The sequence below is a fragment of the Bemisia tabaci genome, chromosome 3 (genome assembly GCF_918797505.1).
Source record: "Bemisia tabaci chromosome 3, PGI_BMITA_v3".
Lineage (NCBI taxonomy): Eukaryota > Metazoa > Arthropoda > Insecta > Hemiptera > Aleyrodidae > Bemisia > Bemisia tabaci.
The window spans coordinates 3465731-3487127 of record NC_092795.1 but is presented as its reverse complement, the minus strand read 5'-3'; the positions used below and the strand labels follow the sequence as shown (position 1 = coordinate 3487127).

The 21397-nt window shown below is 49.2% G+C and overlaps 1 protein-coding gene across 4 annotated transcripts in view; it reads left to right on the top strand.

The window, feature by feature from the left end:
- Positions 1-21397, top strand: part of LOC109043284 (inactive dipeptidyl peptidase 10) — a 445954-nt gene that overhangs the window by 399980 nt on the left and 24577 nt on the right. For all 4 annotated transcript variants that reach the window (XM_019060431.2, XM_019060429.2, XM_019060428.2 and 1 more), the window contains 2 exons: positions 2374-2603; positions 4848-5005. In XM_019060431.2, coding sequence (XP_018915976.2) covers positions 2374-2603; positions 4848-5005 — 388 coding nt within the window. The remainder of the gene's footprint in view (positions 1-2373; positions 2604-4847; positions 5006-21397) is intronic.

Genomic DNA, 21397 nt, shown 5'->3' with positions numbered 1-21397 from the left:
CCCACTCTCCACTTCACGTGACAGTGTCTCTGGCGGATAGCTCTAGGGGTGTTTTAATTTCACGATAGAATCTCGATTATCCGCGCTTCATGTATCCGCGATCCATCCATGTAATTTCTCAAACTTACCTTGGGGCCTTATAAGTCTCGATTATCCGCGCTTCATACATCCACAATCGATCCATGCCGTTCTTCAAATTTGCCTTGAGGGTTTTCTACGATAGAATCTCGATTATCCGCGCTTCGTGTATCCGTGATCCATCTATGTAGTTTTTCAAACTTGCCTTGGGGCTCTATAAGTCTCGATTATCCGCGCTTTGTACATCCACGATCGATCCATGCCGTTCTTCAAATTTGCTTTGAGGGTTTTGTACGGTAGAGTCGCGATTATCCGCGGTCCGCTTATTTACGATCGGACCAAGTAGTTTCTTCAACTTACTTTGAGGGCCTTTAAGATAGAGTTTTGATTATTTGTGGTTTGTATATCCACAATCAATCCATACAGTTTCTCAAACTTGCCTTGAGGTCTTCTCACGACAGAGTTTTGACTGTGTGATCCACGATCGGACCATGCTTCTCAAACTTGCCTTGAGGGATTTTCACGATAGATTCTCGATTATCTGCGGTTCGAATATCCACGGTTGAACCATGTAGTCTCTCAAACTTGCATGTTTTGAAGGCTATAATGAGGGAAAAGTTGGCAAAATTAGTTTTCTGATCAGTAAATTACTTGGAAAAGCATATCTTATCCTCAACTTGTCTCCTAATGCGATTTTTCCTGAGGCACACTTATTGAATTTTTTTAGTTTTGTAGCAAGACGTGTTCAGTAAATAATCATCATAAAATTGTAATGCTGTACCATCCTGATGAGGATTCACTATGCCCCTCTGGAGAGTTGCGCTATTTGTGACTAAGTCAGGCAAATTGCGCCTTTGGGTTGAGAAGCGCATCGTTGAATAGACCAAAAATGCCCATTTGATGTCGAAAATATAGATTTCAAGTTTTTGAAGATTGCGTTTTTTGCTATTTTCAAGAATTTTTGGTCACAATTTTTAGCCATAACTTGTAAAATTAGTAGTGAAAAAAAAAAAATATCAAATGTTTTCTCCTCAAAATCTAATGTAGAAAATAATGCACACAACGGGAAGTTCCGAAATCAAATCCTGAATGAGATACTGAGAAGTACTTTCATCAGTCAAAATAATACAAATGGCATCATTAGTATTTTTGCTGTGTTACCAATGTTAATATTGTAAACATTCATACCGTTTATATTAATCAATTCTTAAACTTCCCGTTTTGTGATTCGTATTCTTCATGCAATGTTGAAGAGAAAACATGGTGCCTATAGTGATTTAATTCATACCTTGTCCAGAGGCAAATTACTTTAATACTCCGGTCAGTTTTATTTCTAAAACTGGCGGTGACATTATTGATGTTTAACTTTTAAATACTCTCAAAGGATCAATATAATATGGGGGAGGGGGGGGGGGGGGCAAGTTGTTAACGCCAAATAGCTGAAACTGCGTTCATCAACATCACACCGGAATTGATATATTGAGCAATTGATCCAATGCAAATGGGACGTATTGGTCAAGGCGCCGTCATACAACTATTCGTACTCTATGGATGTGCGTGTTGCATACGTGAAAATAGAAGGCGCTCTGGCTTTCTTTGCGTTCACTGTTATAGCTCGCACTATACAACTTAGGGGTTGCCTTCGAGCAAAACGATGCAAAATTAACCTCTTTTAGCTGTGGTATAGTCAGCTCAAGCTATTTAATCCATCTCAAGGCGCGCTTTGCATGTTTGGTCAAATATAGGATATCCTTTATGTTGTCTTCCTGCGGGTTGCTTATTGAAATTGATGGACAAAGCGACAGACAAAGAAGACAAAGGCAAAATGGGGAGATCCTATTTGTGGAAGCGAGTGGTTGAAATAGACGAAGGAGGCAAAAGTAAGAGACTAACTAACGGCAACCCAAGACAGACCCTTTAATTATTGTACCATTATCCCCTTACGCCATAATAACCATCCGCACGGAAGAAATGAAATTGCTGATTTAACAATTTTGTAGTTAAAAAAGTGTCTAATATGTTTCAATGTAGATTTTACGATAAAAAATGCTCATTTAACCATACCGCCGAGGTTAAGTTAGCTTTACTTTATTGTAAAATGTACATGTGAATGGACATATTTCTTAACAATTATATTGAAAAATCAGAAATCCATTTTTTTCCGTGCGTTCCAGCCAATTTGCTCCATTTTCCGTTTGTCTGGTGTGCTTATCGCTTTGTCCATCCATTTCAATACTCGTTCCACTGGTCATGTGACACGCCGTATCCAATGTGAGTTTGGTATTGTTGTTTAAGGAGCCGGACGGGTCTGACGCCAGCGATTTCCTCGACGGAAGACTCGGATGCGGTGCGTTTGGAGCTGGTCCAGTGGTCGCCGCGCGGGAACGCCTTGGTCTTCGTCTACAAGCACGACATTTACTACGCCCCCAGGGCGCGCCGCTCCCCACCGGGAGCCCCCCTTCTCCGGCTCACCTCCAACGGCTCCCCCACCATCCGCAACGGCATTCCCGACTGGATGTATCAAGGTACTAAACTCATCTCCATCCCTTTGACCTTTTTTCTCCAAGGAGTAAACCTACCGTACGCAAACAAGAAATTCGGCGCCGCACACTGCCGTGCTAAGGAAGAACGCCGTATGAACATTCGAGAGTTGCCAAATTTCCTCCGATGAAAAGTCTATTTATGAGGGAAGTTATAAATATTTTTCCTTGGAATTTTCAGACTTTTTACGTCAAACTTCTAACAAAACCCTGTGAAAAATTGAAGGAGAAATATCCACAGATTTTCCTGAAAGTTTGTGATTTGTAGAGGAAAATTTTGCAACACCTAGTGGCTTATACGACGTTCTACCTTAGCACAGTGGATCGAGTCATCAGGAGAGGTCGGACAAAATTAGGAAACTTTAAACGCTTATAACTCCGTTTGTACAAAACTTTGAGGTTCTAAAAGTGGTTACATTGGTTTCCTCGTATCGCAGCATAATCTCTAAAATTATACAAGAAAATGTGCAAGACGAATAGAGGAAAGGAATTGTTTAATGCAAACGAACGCATGATGAGGCACCCGCCCCCCGCAGTTCTGATAAAAGGCAAAACGTCGCATGAACAAAGGAGGTCATAAAATGCTTCTCGATATAATATCTGTTTTCAGGGGAAGTTAAGAATACTTTTCCTGGGAATTTGCAGACACTTCAGATTAAATTCCGAATAAAATCCTTTGAAGACTTGGAAGAAAAATAGTCACAAGTTGCCCTGAAAACTCGTTTCATACAAAAGGAAACTTGGTAACGTTGGATGACTCATAGGGCGTTTTTCTTCAGCGCGGGAGATATGACATCTTATTTTAAGCGATCGACATGGTACAGCGTTAATGAAGGCGCTTTGATGCAACTATTCGCGCTCTATGGGTGTGCGTGTTGCATACGTAAAAATTGAAGGCTGTTTGATTGGTTTTGACTTGGTTCCGTCTCGGTTATACACAAATGTGAAGTTTGAATCCACAGGAGGGTGAGCATTAAACACTAATATCTTACCTATGAGTTAAATCTAACAAAATTCCACATTCTACTAGACTTATATATTTTCATATTATTCAGATAACTTCAGGCAAACCAGTCATATCCACAATGAAAGTGCTGAAAGAGACCTCTGTTTGATAAAGTACATCTGATAGCACATGTTTGATGGGGATGGACACAAAATTAGAGCTGAGCGTCGAACGAGCAAAGTTTAGGAAACAAGGATCAGTCACAAAAACCGTTTAAGAATCCACCAAACTCCATTGTCGTTTAGGTGTTTTAAATTCTCTCTTAAGTTTGTAACCTATTTGCTTATCTTGATTTCCGCTTGAACGTGCTTTAGCAACACAGTCTTGGGTGAAAAAACGTTTTATCTGATCAAGGCTACCGTCGAGGCTACTTCAATTTTACTCCTCCATTACACGAGTTTTCTTGTGTAGAACTATACACCAAATTCAATCTCCATTTGACTAAATTGAACCAAAATTCATCGCCGAACTGATAACCTCTATTCAAAAAGGCCCCGCATGGAGATGTGGCTGGTTTGCTCAGCGCTATCCGAACGATCTTAATGAAAGTATCGCCTATTGTACCATGCTAAGGTAAAACGCCATATGAGCCTTCAAGTGTTGCCATGTTTCCCTCAATACAAGCCAAATTTATACGAAAAATTGTGAATATTTTTTTTCCAAATTTTTGGACGATTTTTTAGCGATATAATCTAAAATATCTGGCAATTTCAAAGTAAACTATGGAAAACTTTCCTCACGAGTACATGTTTTATACTGCCGTGCTTTAGAAAAAAACCGTATGAACCCTCAGGCGTTGCCAAATTTTCTTGGATAAAACACAAATTTCCTGGTAAACATGAATATTTTCCTCCTAATTTTTCAGATAATTTTGATCGCAATTTCACCTGAAGTTCCTGAAAATTTCAAGGAAAATTATTCATAACTTGCCTCGAAAATAAACATTTTATCGAAGGAAATTTGGCAACTCTTGAATGTTCCTTAGCACGGCAGTATAGGAGGAAATGTGGCAACTCTCGAATATCCATACGGCGTTTTTCCTCAGTACGGCAGTATTGGAAAGGACATTGGGTGACGCGATTTCATAGACAATTGTCGAGATGATGCGTCTGGGAGATGGCTAGCAGTATGGAGAAGTCTGTCCTCGGAGGAGGAGTTCCATGAATACTGATTAAGTTGGGAAACTAAGTCTAAGGCAACTGATGAGTTTTTGTCTTTTGCAGAGGAGATTTTCAAGAGCGGGAGCGGAGTGTGGTTCTCGCCGGACGGGCGGTATCTGGCGTACGCGAGTTTTAATGACTCCCTCGTCGGCGAGCTTAAATACCCCATCTACGGAATGAGAACCCAGTACCCTCACATAGAAATATTGAGGTACCCCAAGGTAAGTCCACGAAAATTATCTCCGTCATTACTCTTTACCAACTTCAACTTTCAAATGGCTCTTGAGCTCAATTTCAGCTTCATCTATTACATTCCAGCAACTATAGGTCATTCTGTGTCACGAGAGAGCGTAACTACATTTGGACGTATTTGTATCGAACGGAACTATGTGCATTATGACGTGAGCCCTCTTATGCACATATTCTTATGGGTCTCAGGGCTCATGTCATAATGCATATAATTCCGTTTGGTAGAAATACGTCCGCATTTGAGGGGCTCTGAGGACAAGGCGCATAAGTGCAATTTTTTTTAAAAACTCGAAGCGTTAATGATTTCAAGTAACACTGGTCTGAAAGCATACTCTACGAGAAATTGGCTCCAAATTCCAATTTTTAAGCATAAAAAAGTCTGTGTGAACTTACTTTCCGCCGTAAGGGTCCATGTAATTTCGAAACTTTAAACACTTTTTCTCGCGAAAGAGCAGAAACTGCACTCATGCGACTTGTCTTCTAAGCCCCTCATTTCAATGTTGCCAATTATTCCGCACGAATTGCATTTATACCGGGAGAATCTTGGGCATTCTAACTGAAATCGATTTTCCTTCTGCTTTCATGCAGTCACGGAAAATAAAATTTCAAAAGGCTAGAATTAATTTCACAAAATTTGAAATAAACGGAACTATGAATTAAACCTTCGGAGTTTGGGAAGCGCGTTTCAGATAGTCTTCCTGTTGATGCGGCGGTAATATGCTACCCTATACTGAGGTGCCATACATGAAGGTGGCACAAAGGGGAGTTTAGAGAGATTTTTAGCCCCGATCTAACGCTCTAAACTAGATGAAAATATTTGCAAGTCGTGAATGTTTTAGGGTCGGGGTGAAAAATGTCAAAATCGAGAATCACGGTTTCTAGGCGAGTATTGGCCTCCCGTATGCATCCTCAAAAGTTTCAACAATCATGAAGTTTAATACGAATAAATTTCATGAAATGTTCACAATTTGACAAAGAACCGAGACTTCTTTCGATAAAATTTTCTGGTCAGACGCTTCTGAGCCCGTTTTCTCAAGACTTCATTTTTTCTTTTACTCCTTTCATTGTTATCAAGGCAGAACAGGCATATTGCTTTAATTTCTCACAGAAGACTGTTTCAAATAAGTCTGCGGAGAAATTTCCAAAACTTTGAATACTTTATGAAATTTTAAAATGCCTGTCACTGCTTGAATCAATGCCTCTCCAAAAAAAAAATTCTTTTTTCTTTTTGAGGGTAGGTATTTAATTCAACGAAAAATTAAAGCAACTCAGTCAATAACACGTAATCTTTTGTGGGTGAGTGTCTACAGTCGATCTCAATTCTGGATAGGGCATTCATTACAGTGCTTGATTTAATTATATGTATATCTGCAAAATGTGCTCGGTGAGAAAGACAGAAAGCGGAATATTTTCGCTGTGTCTTTTCAACGATTGGGTTTTAAAACGCTATTAAAACAATAATCCCGCAGGATGATTTCAATTATCGCCTTCCACCGTTGCGGAAGTTTTCATTTCTTAACGGGATAAACTTTCTCACCGATCAAAATGGATTTTTAATTATTTCAATCATCCACCTTAATCCACCTAGAAGTAAACGAAAAATTTCGTAGAGCACAGCGTTAAAGCTAGAGATTAGTGGTCGTCAAAGGCATTATCTTAAAAGCTTTGAAGGCCCTCTTAGCTCAAAGGACAGATTTCCTAATTGGCGAGTATACGTAGTATCCCGCCTTTGCGATTGTTTTGACCCCCATCCACCTTAATCCACCTAGAAGTAAACGAAAAATTTCGTAGAGCACAGCGTTAAAGCTAGAGATTAGTGGTCGTCAAAGGCATTATCTTAAAAGCTTTGAAGGCCCCCTTAGCTCAAAGGACAGATTTCCTAATTGGCGAGTATACGTAGTATCCCGCCTTTGCGATTGTTTTGACCCCCAACTCGATAAAATATATCGAGTGCGTGAGTCCCTTACCGGAAAGAGACTGGCGCGCTCATTTTGAAACTTCGAAAACTTGTAAAAAAGTTACTGATGCTTCAATCTTTTAGGTTTTACTTTATGCACTAGAGGTTGCCTGGTTATAAAACCCCAAGTGGGTTAGAGAATGATAAAACGGAACATTGTAACAAAATGGTTCAATTATAAAATGAAAAAAAAAAAAAAAATAAAATGAATCAAATTCATCAATTCCGGTGGGTAAGATCTCCGGTTGAGTACAGTTTTGGTTAGCAGGGTTAGATCGTCACCTTCCAGGCAAAGTATCACAAGCGCCATGCGACGTTTAAAAATTTCCGCCGCCATTTTATGTTTTTACTGAGAAATTGTTGGTTAAATCTGAGCGAAAATTTCACTTAATTTTATCGGCAGCACAAAGAAAATTCGGTGTAATTTTCGGACAGCTTCGTTGAACAATTTCTCTGTAGAAAAATATGATGGCGGCGGAAATTTTTAAACGTCGTATGGCGCTTGTGATACTTTGCCTGGAAGGTGACGAGATCAGGTTTTCGGTTGAATAGGATTTGTGGTAAATTTGAGTTTCCAGTTAATTTAAAGATTCAGTTAAGTGGATCAAGTGTCCCGTTTAATTGAACGATCCCAATTTTTTAATTGACGATTTGCGTTGTCCAGGAAGATCATCGATTTTTGAATCCAATAATTCCGAGAGATGCACCAGAGACAAAAAAGAAACACACATGCTGATTAGAAGAGAGAAAATTACATGTAAACTTAAAGATGGAAATAAATATCTCTGAAATCTTTAACAGTGTATAAGTCGCAAGGAGTCAGCAATCGCCGGCAATTTGCAAGCTCCGTGCTTGTCAATTCGTCAAATTGTAATTACGATAACATCGATGTAGTAAAGATTTCTTTACGCCTTCAAATCCAGCGATACTCTCCGCTTTGCCAAGAAGTTAGTTTAGTTGCTTAACCGAACCTAACACAGATTATTGATGACATTTCACGAACTCGCGAGTGTGCTAGCTGGCACCATGATTGTATCCAAGAAGAAGGGACTAACGTATGTTTAAATTCGAAGCATAATAATCCCTACTTCCAATCTCGTTTATTTTCACTTTAAAACGATTAAATTTGTTGATTAAACACGAATAGATTGCAATTTGCCGGCGATTGATAATTGCCTGCAACATATATACCTGCAAATGTTTGTGAAGAAATTGATGAGAAAGAAAATTACTGACTGCACAATCACAATCACTGCCTGTGCAAATGTTATTTAAACAATACTAAAGCACTTCATCGATGGTGAAAGTGCAGAAGTGTGAATCTCGGAAAACACGATTTTCCAGGGGAGTAAAAACTGTCTGCATTCCTCTTTATTATCGGTAGAAGGGTAATCATTCTTGAGGATAGCAAGAATAAGATGTTTTTTCAAACTCCATCAGTAGTTTCAATAATTTCTCGAACTGTTAGAAAATACGGCAGAAATGCCGAGAATCGCGTTGTTGGCACTAAAAATCGACACTTCATCAGGAGATACGCATTTTTGCAATTGGGGTTTTAAACTTGTTGGTGGCTTTGGATCACATATGACTGAAAAAAGGGTTTCACACATAAAATTCCTTATCAGATATGATTTAGTTGGTCATCGATGCTCCATCCATCCATGCTTTACGCCTTCCTATTCGACCAGTGGACAAAGAACCTTTTCTTCAATTTTGATTATTCACAGTTAATCAAAGAAAGCTCATTTTATCCATGGGAAACTTTGTCAATTCACAACCGCTTTTGAGTAAGTTGCGGTCATGTAAACGGCCACTCTATCAGTTTCGCATTAGAATACGATAACCGAACCAAGGGACTTAAAATACACAATCTGATCCAGCCGCCTTCGCTCTCTTCCTTTGAAAAAAGACGTAGCGACCAAAAACATTCCTATAATATTTTCAAAATAATATTCCTCGGCGTTTTTCGAATGTGCGGCTCGATTTAAAACCCAAAAATATGATCTTCTTTGGTCAATATCGCCGTACAAGGCCATTCACAATGGATACAGATGAGCGCCTTCAAATTAACCCGTAAACTTAATGCAAAATTCTGATACCACTATTCGTGCGTCACGGAAGTCCCGGCATACCCGGCCATTTGAAGGCGAGTAATAGACCTCAAGCAACGGAGGAACTACGACAAGAAGGCCGGGACGAAGGAAAGAAAGACGGGGGTCCGCCCCCTGACCCCTAAGGAGCCAAGGGAGGGGTCAGCCCCCTGAACCCTAGGAAGCCAAAGACGGGGGTCCGCCCCCTGACCCCTACAGAGCCAAGGGAAGGGGTCAGCCCCCTGAACCCTAGGAAGCCAAAGACGGGGGTCCGCCCCCTGACCCCTACGAAGCCAAGAGAAGGGGTCAGCCCCCTGAACCCTAGGAAGCCAAAGACGGGGGTCCGCCCCCTGACCCCTACGAACCAAGGGAAGGGGTCAGCCCCCTGAACCCTAGGAAGCCAAAGACGGGGGTCCGCTCCCTGACCACTACGGAGCCAAGGGAAGGGGTCAGCCCCCTGAACCCTAGGAAGCCAAAGACGGGGGTCCGCCCCCTGACCCCTACGGAGCCAAGGGAAGGGGTCAGCCCCCTGAACCCTAGGAAGCCAAAGACGGGGGTCCGCCCCCTGACCTCTACGGAGCCAAGGGAAGGGGTCAGCCCCCTGAACCCTAGGAAGCCAAAGACGGGGGTCCGCCCCCTGACCCCTACGGAGCCAAGGGAAGGGGTAAGCCCCCTGAACCCTAGGAAGCCAAAGACGGGGGTCCGCCCCCTGACCCCTACGGAGCCAAGGGAAGAGGTCAGCCCCCTGAACCCTAGGAAGCCAAAGACGGGGGTCCGCCCCCTGACCCCTACGGAGCCAGGGGAAGGGGTAAGCCCCCTGAACCCTAGGAAGCCAAAGACGGGGGTCCGCCCCCTGACCCCTACGGAGCCAAGGGAAGGGGTAAGCCCCCTGAACCCTAGGAAGCCAAAGACGGGGGTCCGCCCCCTGACCCCTACGGAACCAAGGGAAGGGGTCAGCCCCTGAACCCTAGGAAGCCAAAGACGGGGGTCCGCCTCCTGACCCTTACGGAGCCAAGGGAAGGGGTCAGCCCCCTGAACCCTAGGAAGCCAAAGAGGGGGGTCCGCTCCCTGACCCCTACGGAGCCAAGGGAAGGGGTCAGCCCCCTGAACCCTAGGAAGCCAAAGACGGGGGTCCGCCCCCTGACCCCTACGGAGCCAAGGGAAGGGGTCAGCCCCCTGAACCCTAGGAAGCCAAAGACGGGGGTCCGCCCCCTGACCCCTACGGAGCCAAGGGAAGGGGTCAGCCCCCTGAACCCTGGGAAGCCAAAGACGGGGGTCCGCCCCCTGACCCCTACGGAGCCAAGGGACGGGGTCAGCCCCCTGAACCCTGGGAAGCCAAAGACGGGGGTCCACCCCCTGACCTCTACGGAGCCAAGGGAAGGGGTCAGCCCCCTGAACCCTAGCAAGCCAAAGACGGGGGTCCGCCCCCTGACCTCTACGGAGCCAAGGGAAGGGGTCAGCCCCCTGAACCCTAGAAAGCCATAGACGGGGGTCCGCCCCCTCACCCCTACGGAGCCAAGGGAAGGGGTCAGCCCCCTGAACCCTAGGAAGCCAAAGACGGGGGTCCGCCCCCTGACCCCTACGGAACCAAGGGAAGGGGTCAGCCCCCTGAACCCTAGGAAGCCAAAGACGGGGGTCCGCCTCCTGACCCTTACGGAGCCAAGGGAAGGGGTCAGCCCCCTGAACCCTAGGAAGCCAAAGACGGGGGTCCGCTCCCTGACCACTACGGAGCCAAGGGAAGGGGTCAGCCCCCTGAACCCTAGGAAGCCAAAGACGGGGGTCCGCCCCCTGACCCCTACGAACCAAGGGAAGGGGTCAGCCCCCTGAACCCTAGGAAGCCAAAGACGGGGGTCCGCTCCCTGACCACTACGGAGCCAAGGGAAGGGGTCAGCCCCCTGAACCCTAGGAAGCCAAAGACGGGGGTCCGCCCCCTGACCCCTACGGAGCCAAGGGAAGGGGTTAGCCCCCTGAACCCTAGGAAGCCAAAGACGGGGGTCCGCCCCCTGACCCCTACGGAGCCAAGGGAAGGGGTCAGCCCCCTGAACCCTAGGAAGCCAAAGACGGGGGTCCGCCCCCTGACCCCTACGGAGCCAAGGGAAGGGGTCAGCCCCCTGAACCCTAGGAAGCCAAAGACGGGGGTCCGCCCCCTGACCCCTACGGAGCCAAGGGAAGGGGTCAGCCCCCTGAACCCTGGGAAGCCAAAGACGGGGGTCCGCCCCCTGACCCCTACGGATCCAAGGGAAGGGGTCAGCCCCCTGAACCCTAGGAAGCCAAAGACGGGGGTCCGCCCCCTGACCCCTACGGAACCAAGGGAAGTGGTCAGCCCCCTGAACCCTAGGAAGCCAAAGACGGGGGTCCGCCTCCTGACCCTTACGGAGCCAAGGGAAGGGGTCAGCCCCCTGAACCCTAGGAAGCCAAAGACGGGGGTCCGCTCCCTGACCCCTACGGAGCCAAGGGAAGGGGTCAGCCCCCTGAACCCTAGGAAGCCAAAGACGGGGGTCCGCCCCCTGACCCCTACGGAGCCAAGGGAAGGGGTCAGCCCCCTGAACCCTAGGAAGCCAAAGACGGGGGTCCGCCCCCTGACCCCTACGGAGCCAAGGGAATGGGTCAGCCCCCTGAACCCTGGGAAGCCAAAGACGGGGGTCCGCCCCCTGACCCCTACGGAGCCAAGGGACGGGGTCAGCCCCCTGAACCCTGGGAAGCCAAAGACGGGGCTCCGCCCCCTGACCCCTACGGAGCCAAGGGAAGGGGTCAGCCCCCTGAACCCTAGCAAGCCAAAGACGGGGGTCCGCCCCCTGACCTCTACGGAGCCAAGGGAAGGGGTCAGCCCCCTGAACCCTAGAAAGCCATAGACGGGGGTCCGCCCCTGACCCCTACGGAGCCAAGGGAAGGGGTCAGCCCCCTGAACCCTAGGAAGCCAAAGACGGGGGTCCGCCCCCTGACCCCTACGGAACCAAGGGAAGGGGTCAGCCCCCTGAACCCTAGGAAGCCAAAGACGGGGGTCCGCCTCCTGACCCTTACGGAGCCAAGGGAAGGGGTCAGCCCCCTGAACCCTAGGAAGCCAAAGACGGGGGTCCGCTCCCTGACCACTACGGAGCCAAGGGAAGGGGTCAGCCCCCTGAACCCTAGGAAGCCAAAGACGGGGGTCCGCCCCCTGACCCCTACGGAGCCAAGGGAAGGGGTCAGCCCCCTGAACCCTAGGAAGCCAAAGACGGGGGTCCGCCCCCTGACCCTACGGAGCCAAGGGAATGGGTCAGCCCCCTGAACCCTAGGAAGCCAAAGACGGGGGTCTGCCCCCTGACCCCTACGGAGCCAAGGGAAGGGGTCAGCCCCCTGAACCCTAGGAAGCCAAAGACGGGGGTCCGCCCCCTGACCCCTACGGTGCGAAGGGAAGGGGTCAGCCCCCTGAACCCTAGGAAGCCAAAGACGGGGGTCCGCCCCTGACCTCTACGGAGCCAAGGGAAGGGGTCAGCCCCCTGAACCCTAGGAAGCCAAAGACGGGGGTCCGCCCCCTGACCCCTACGGAGCCAAGGGAAGGGGTCAGCCCCCTGAACCCTAGGAAGCCAAAGACGGGGGTCCGCCCCCTGACCCCTACGGAGCCAAGGGAAGGGGTAAGCCCCCTGAACCCTAGGAAGCCAAAGACGGGGGTCCGCCCCCTAACCCCGACGGAGCCAAGGGAAGGGGTCAGCCCCCTGAACCCTAGGAAGCCAAAGACGGGGGTCCGCCCCCTGACCCCTAAGGAGCCAAGGGAAGGGGTCAGCCCCCTGAACCCTAAGAAGCCAAAGACGGGGGTCCGCCCCCTGACCCCTACGGAGCCAAGGGAAGGGGTCAGCCCCCTGAACCCTGGGAAGCCAAAGACGGGGGTCCGCAACCTGACCCCTACGGAGCCAAGGGAAGGGGTCAGCCCCCTGAACCCTAGGAAGCCAAGGACGGGGGTCCGCAACCTGACCCCTACGGAGGCAAGGGAAGGGGTCAGCCCCCTGAACCCTGGGAAGCCAAAGACGGGGGTCCGCCCCCTGACCCCTACGGAGCCAAGGGAAGGGGTCAGCCCCCTGAACCCTGAGAAGCCAAAGACGGGGGTCCGCCCCCTGACCCCTACGGAGCCAAGGGAAGGGGTCAGCCCCCTGAACCCTAGGAAGCCAAAGACGGGGGTCCGCCCCCTGACCCCTAAGGAGCCAAGGTAAGGGGTCAGCCCCCCGAACCCAAGGAAGCCAAAGACGGGGGTCCGCCCCCTGACCCCTACGGAGCCAAGGGAAGGGGTCAGCCCCCTGAACCCTGGGAAGCCGAAGACGGGGGTCCGCCCCCTGACCCCTACGGAGCCAAGGGAAGGGGTCAGCCCCCTGAACCCTGGGAAGCCAAAGACGGGGGTCCGCCCCCTGACCCCTACGGAGCCAAGGGAAGGGGTCAGCCCCCTGAACCCTGGGAAGCCAAAGACGGGGGTCCGCCCCCTGACCCCTACGGAGCCAAGGGAAGGGGTCAGCCTTCTGAACCCTAGGAAGCCAAAGACGGGGGTCCGCCCCCTGACCTCTACGGAGCCAAGGGAAGGAGTCAGCCCCCTGAACCCTAGGAAGCCATAGACGGGGGTCCGCCCCCTGACCTCTACGGAGCCAAAGGAAGGGGTCAACCCCCTGAACCCTAGGAAGCCATAGACGGGGGTCCGCCCCCTGACCCCTACGGAGCCAAGGGAAGGGGTCAGCCCCCTGAACCCTAGGAAGCCAAAGACGGGGGTCCGCCCCCTGACCCCTACGGAGCCAAGGGGAGGGGTCAGCCCCCTAAACCCTAGGAAGCCAAAGACGGGGCTCCGCCCCCTGACCCCTACGGAGCCAAGGGAAGGGGTCAGCCCCCTGAACCCTGGGAAGCCAAAGACGGGGGTCCGCCCCCTGACCCCTACGGAGCCAAGGGAAGGGGTCAGCCCCCTGAACCCTAGGAAGCCAAAGACGGGGGTCCGCCCCCTGACCCCTACGGAGCCAAGGGAAGGGGTCAGCCCCCTGAACCCTGGGAAGCCAAAGACGGGGGTCCGCCCCCTGACCCCTACGGAGCCAAGGGAAGGGGTCAGCCCCCTGAACCCTGGGAAGCCAAAGACGGGGGTCCGCCCCCTGACCCCTACGAGGCCAAGGGAAGGGGTCAGCCCCCTGAACCCTGGGAAGCCAAAGACGGGGGTCCGCCCCCTGACCCATACGAGGCCAAGGGAAGGGGTCAGCCCCCTGAACCCTAGGAAGCCAAAGACGGGGGTCCGCCCCCTGACCCCTACGGAGCCAAGGGAAGGGGTCAGCCCCCTGAACCCTAGGAAGCCAAAGACGGGGGTCCGCCTCCTGACCCCTACGGAGCCAAGGGAAGGGGTCAGCCCCCTGAACACTAGGAAGCCAAAGACGGGGGTCCGCCCCCTGACCTCTACGGATCCAAGGGAAGGGGTCAGCCCCCTGAACCCTAGGAAGCCAAAGACGGGGGTCCGCCCCCTGACCCCTACGGAGCCAAGGGAAGGGGTCAGCCCCCTGAACCCTAGGAAGCCAAAGACGGGGGTCCGCCCCCTGACCCCTACGGAGCCAAGGGAAGGGGTCAGCCCCCTGAACCCTAGGAAGCCAAAGACGGGGGTCCGCCCCCTGACCCCTACGGAGCCAAGGGAAGGGGTCAGCCCCCTGAACCCTAGGAAGCCAAAGACGGGGGTCCGCCCCCTGACCCCTACGGAGCCAAGGGAAGGGGTCAGCCTCCTGAACCCTGGGAAGCCAAAGACGGGGGTCCGCCCCCTGATCCCTACGGAGCCAAGGGAAGGGGTCAGCCCCCTGAACCCTGGGAAGCCAAAGACGGGGGTCCGCCCCCTGACCCCTACGGAGCCAAGGGAAGGGGTCAGCCCCCTGAACCCTAGGAAGCCATAGACGGGGGTCCGCCCCCTGACCCCTACGGAGCCAAGGGAAGGGGTCAGCCCCCTGAACCCTAGGAAGCCATAGACGGGGGTCCGCCCCCTGACCTCTACGGAGCCAAGGGAAGGGGTCAGCCCCCTGAACCCTAGGAAGCCAAAGACGGGGGTCCGCCCCCTGACCCCTACGGAGCCAAGGGACGGGGTCAGCCCCCTGAACCCTAGGAAGCCATAGACGGGGGTCCGCCCCCTGACCTCTACGGAGCCAAGGGAAGGGGTCAGCCCCCTGATACCTAGGAAGCCAAAGACGGGGATCCGCCCCCTGACCCCTACGGAGCCAAGGGAAGGGGTCAGCCCCCTGAACCCTAGGAAGCCAAAGACGGGGGTCCGCCCCCTGACCCCTACGGAGCCAAGGGAAGGGGTCAGCCCCCTGAACCCTAGGAAGCCAAAGACGGGGGTCCGCCCCCTGACCCCTACGGAGCCAAGGGAAGGGGTCAGCCCCCTGAACCCTAGGAAGCCAAAGACGTGGGTCCGCCCCCTGACCCCTACGGAGCCAAGGGAAGGGGTCAGCCCCCTGAACCCTAGGAAGCCAAAGAGGGGGGTCCACCCCCTGACCCCTACGGAGCCAAGGGAAGGGGTCAGCCCCCTGAACCCTGGGAAGCCAAAGACGGGGGTCCGCTTCCTGACCCCTACGGAGCCAAGGGATGGGGTCAGCCCCCTGAACCCTAGGAAGCCAAAGACGGAGGTCCGCCCCCTGACCTCTACGGAGCCAAGGGAAGGGGTCAGCCCCCTGAACCCGAGGAAGCCATAGACGGGGGTCCGCCCCCTGACCTCTACGGAGCCAAGGGAAGGGGTCAGCCCCCTGAACCCTAGGAAGCCAAAGACGGGGGTCCGCCCCTGACCCCTACGGATCCAAGGGAAGGGGTCAGCCCCCTGAACCCTAGGAAGCCAAAGACGGGGGTCCGCCCCCTGACCCCTACGGAGCCAAGGGAAGGGGTCAGCCCCCTGACCCCTACGGAGCCAAGGGAAGGGGTCAGCCCCCTGAACCCTGGGAAGCCAAAGACGGGGGTCCGCCCCCTGACCCCTACGGAGCCAAGGGACGGGGTCAGCCCCCTGAACCCTGGGAAGCCAAAGACGGGGGTCCGCCCCCTGACCCCTGCGGAGCCAAGGGAAGGGGTCAGCCCCCTGAACCCTGGGAAGCCAAAGACGGAGGTCCGCCCCCTGACCCCTACGGAGCCAAGGGAAGGGGTCAGCCCCCTGAACCCTAGGAAGCCAAAGACGGGGGTCCGCCCCCTGACCCCTACGGAGCCAAGGGAAGGGGTCAGCCCCCTGAACCCTAGGAAGCCATAGACGGGGGTCCGCCCCCTGACCTCTACGGAGCCAGGGAAGGGGTCAGCCCCTGAACCCTAGGAAGCCATAGACGGGGGTCCGCCCCCTGACCCCTACGGAGCCAAGGGAAGGGGTCAGCCCCCTGAACCCTAGGAAGCCAAAGACGGGGTCCGCCCCCTGACCCCTACGGAGCCAAGGGAAGGGGTCAGCCCCCTGAACCCTAGGAAGCCAAAGACGGGGGTCCGCCCCCTGACCCCTACGGAGCCAAGGGAAGGGGTCAGCCCCCTGAACCCTAGGAAGCCAAAGAGGGGTGTCCGCCCCCTGACCTCTCCGGAGCCAAGGGAAGGGGTCAGCCCCCTGAACCCTAGGAAGCCAAAGACGGGGGTCCGCCCCCTGACCCCTACGGAGCCAAAGGCGGGAGCCGCGCCTCTGGCACCTGGAAAGCTGACCGACTGGAAATCAGAATCAACGGGATTCGTTATCCACCCGAAATTTTACATGACCGGATATCGAAAATCATAATTATTACTTTACTGGGAAGGTGCCCCAATCGAAAACTTGAGTCAATTGGTAATCGACCCGACCGGAAATGTGTTCTAACCCAAAGTTTCATTGTTCTCGGATGGAGAATAACTAATTTTAGTGCCAATTTATCATTGATTATCCTAAGTAACTGCAAAAATTCGATATAAGCGATTGATATAAGGACTTGCTAACGTTAAAAATCGTTTCTGGAAGAAAAAATACGTAGGTGACAGTGTACTCCAGTCATATTAGGTGCATTTATTCATCTATAAATCAAAAATGAACAATTTTAATCCCTAAAAATCGTCGATTTTCTGTAAAGAATCTTAAAAATTTGATATAACCGATCGATTTATCGACTTGTCAACATGAAAACTCGATTTTCCTTGTAAAAATACGTAGAGACTGGTTTGTTTAACATGTGTAAACAACGATTACAACCCCGTAGATACATCAATTCAACAAGAAAATTGCAAAGAATAATGCCGGAGTTTGACCCTTTTGCTCACCCGTAACTCGAAAACGGTTCCTTTACTCATCTTAAAATTTTTTCCGAAATTTTCTGTTGTTATAACCTTCCTCCTAAACCTTGGTTCGATGGTCGAATCGAATACCGAAAAGGGGGCGAAAGTCTGACCTTATTTTGGGAGACTCTTTTTAATATTTTCCATTCGATTTTTCAGATGATTTTGTACGTAATGAAAATTTCAAGGGAAAATATTCATAATTTTTCCTTAAAAAAATAAACACTTTATCCAAGGAAATTTGGCAACTCTCGAATGTTTATACGGCGTTTTTTCTTAGCACGGCAGTATAGACAGTAAGTTGGAGACCTAGCCAACGTGCCTTGAAATACCCAAACAACTGGGAATGCATTTGTCGAAGAAGTGTTGTACCGAACAGCGTATCTCTTTGAGGGAAAATTGTACTGAAATGAACTTTTTCCCTCTGTATTGAGATTTCCAGTTGTCTGGATCTTAACGCACGTTGGCTACATTTCCAACTTACTGACCATGATTTTAGGTGGTCTGTATTTGAGGAGCATTTCTTTCGTTTCTCTTACCTTCGCGAATGGTGGCTTATTTCGGGTCGGGACTTGAGGAACGGAGAACATGTTTTTCGGTCATTTATTAGGACGCGGCTGCTGGGGAGCGAACAAGGAGCAGCAGCCGCTTATTGCTGTATTTCCCAGTTGCTGCACGTAGCGACACGGCCGTCGTCGACGAGGTGCCGCACAGTGGATCGAGTCGATGGGAGAGGTCGGACAAAATTTGGAAACTTTAAAAGCTTATAACTCCGTAAAATCAAAACTTTTAGATTTTAAAAATGGTTCCATTGGTTTTCTCGTGAAATTTTCTTCGAGAACCACCCCTTTAAAGTAAAAATGTGACCGATTAAACATCAAATTTTTCAGTTATAGTGAAAAACTTCCTGTCCGCCCTCTCTGATCGACTCGATTCACTGTGTGCCGGTGCGGGTGCCATGCCGAGGACGGCTATGAAAAATTTGAAGTTGATTGCCACGCCATGCCACGCCGCGCGCCGCCCCACGCCAAATTGCAAATCCGGCAGATACAAGCCACCGAGTACGCTCATCCGAGGGGAAAACGAAGGAAAGACGCCTTATCAACACCTTTCATGTTGACGGATATATATCCACGAAATGGACGTATTTATGCTAGAGGGAACCAGAGACAGATGGGAAAGATGGGGCGCACAGTGCAGTGTCCCATGGACAAAAATCGAAAATTCGACTTTGTCGGATAATAAAAATGACCGCTGGATTGAAGAAATGGATGGATGGGAAGAAAAAATTGGTAGATTCTTGACATGAAAACGCTACTGGAGTGGAGGGAGGGGGAGGGGAAATCACGGAACCTGCGCGGATGCACAAGTAGCAGAGATCCAGCAGCGGGCATCATATGTTATGACGGGTGATAACTGAAATTACTCTATCTCAGAACGGAACAAGGTAGAATGTTTAGGTATAAGGTATGTTTGTCGATACAAAAACTATGTTGATCATTTTAAATTCTTAAATTAAGGGCCTCTCAGTCCGGTCTTCCGTTGATGATGCCAAAAATGCGATTTATTCTATATACGCATCTTCAAATGTAGATTAAAAAAATATATCAAAATATATCAACGCAATTTTTTGATATGTTGTTCAGAATACCTTCCAGATTCAGAATATGTTTAGTTTTTAGCCCTAAAGACCCCTAAATCCACGGAATCGTCATTTTTGTGACCTCAAGTCAGGGCTTAGGCGCGCACTGCGCGGCACATTGGCTTGTTTTTATAACAACCATACGGGAAACCAAAGAGAGCCAGTGTGCATGCATGAGTTCAGCCGTGTTTTTTGATAAGTTGTTAGGATAATGTTTCAAATCCATAATCTTTTTGATTTCTACTCAATTGGACCTCAAATTTAACGACAATTATGGTGTCCGTCCTTTCATGTCAGAAATCAACTACGTGATCGATAAATGAGATGTGATATCTTTAAACAGAGATTAAAAAAATATATCAAAATATATCAACGCAATTTTTTGATATGTTGTTCAAAATACCTTCCAGATTCAGAATATGTTTAGTTTTTAGCACCAAAGTCCCCAAATCGACAGAATCGTCATTTTTGTGACCTCAAGTCAGGGCTTAGGCGCGCACTGAGCGGCATTTGGCTAATGACCATGTCTTTAAACATAGATTTAAATTAGTGTACAGCTTCGACATAACTTTGTTCACACTTTTAACTAAATTCTTTTTCCATAAAAACACAATGTTCTCATATCAAAGTTCTACTAAATTGATCGCAGAATGTTGGTGAAAAACCGATGGACTAAAAAGTTAAGGGACATCTTCCCTTTATATACGATGCATCACTGTGCATAATTATAGTCATTATTACATTATTTCTTGAGCCTGCAACATTTTAGGAGAGATCTTTGACAGGTTTTGAACTAAAATATAAGGAGAAGAACAGAAAAAAATATATCAAAATATATCAACGCAATTTTTTGATATGTTGTTTAGAGTACCCTCCAGATTCAGAATATGTTTAGTTTTAAGCCACAAACTGCCCCAAATCGACGGAATCGTCGGTTTTGTGACCTCAAGTCGGGAATTGGGTATACTCGTTGAACTGCATATTCGCCCCTGTTTAAGGCGAACTTTATGATTCCTTTCCGATAAAGAAAAAAAAAAGTTACATACACATGTGGTTATTAGACATTATGTTCATTCTATACAATACTCTAACACATACCCCCCCCCCCTCGCCCCGAAAATTCTATCCGTCTTTCCGCATCGTCCTCTAGTTTTTCGGAATAGCCGATTTTCCCTCGGATAATCACAGTTTTTGACCACTTTTTGTTTTTGCGACTTTTTTCTCACACAAAAATTTTAAAAAAAATATATAATACGTGTTAAAAAGGTTTAATCTGGGTAAACGTAACAAGGCCTGTTGTTAACCAGTAATTTCAGATCAATTCATGGGGAATGTGCTATGACCGTCTTTTTCCGACCAGAATCGATCTCTCTATAATTGCTACAGCCTTCCCTCCCCCCTCCAGGTGCTGCTTTAAGAATGTAATCCTATCTAACGATAGACTATATGAATAGAAGGTCTCATGTCAAATTTTCCTTCTCTATGTCCATCCGTCTTTGAGCTACGAGTTCAGTTCCTACCGCCCGAACGCTCACTATTTAGTAACTTTGTGACCGCTCCACCCCTCCCCGCTGCAAGTGTCATTTAAAAAATTTGACCTCATCTAACGATGGCCTATCGGTAGAAGAGGTCGCACCCAAATTTCACTTCTGTTTGTGCTACCGACTTCGGACTAAAATGTTTGTCCCTACCGTCCAAACGTTCGTCTTCAAATATCACTGCTTCCGCCCCCCTCACCCCGCTACAAGAGTATCATTATGAAAGTTTGACCCCATCCGACAATAGCACATATGTATAGGAGGTCTCATATCTTTCACTTTTCTATGTCTTTCTGTCTTTGAGCTTCGGTCTCTACCGCCCAAACACTCGCCTTCAAGTATCAGTACTCCCGCCCCCCTCCTCCCGCCCCAAAGTGTCATTAACAAAATTTGACCTCATCTAACGATAGTCTATATGTTCAGGACCTCTCATACCAAATTTCACATCTCTATGTGCTTTTTTCTGCGAGCTATGATTTTTGTCCCTACGCGCCATAAGGACACTGCACTGTGGGGCGTGCTCATGCAAGCTGCAGAAAAAACAATGTAAAAGTGGGCGTGCTTCCTTTTGTACCGCTTTTAGCAGAAAAGAAACCAAGCCACATTAGCTGTTGCCAAATTTGTATCAGTGAGAACGAAAACACACCTACTCGGTAACTCAAAAGTGCTCAATTTTCATTGAAGACAGTCAGTTTCATAAAGGTCATGGAAGTTTGCGCATCTGTTCCAACTTGGACCTTTAAAGTGTCCTTAAGTACTTGTCTTTCGACACCAAACGTCTTTTTCTTAGACTAACTTCGTCACCTTCTGTGCAGTTTTGTGTGTGTCTTGATTATTTTCATTTTTTCGAGTTGGTGTATTTTCGTTCTCACTGATTCATTTAATAATTGGGCAATATAATTTTT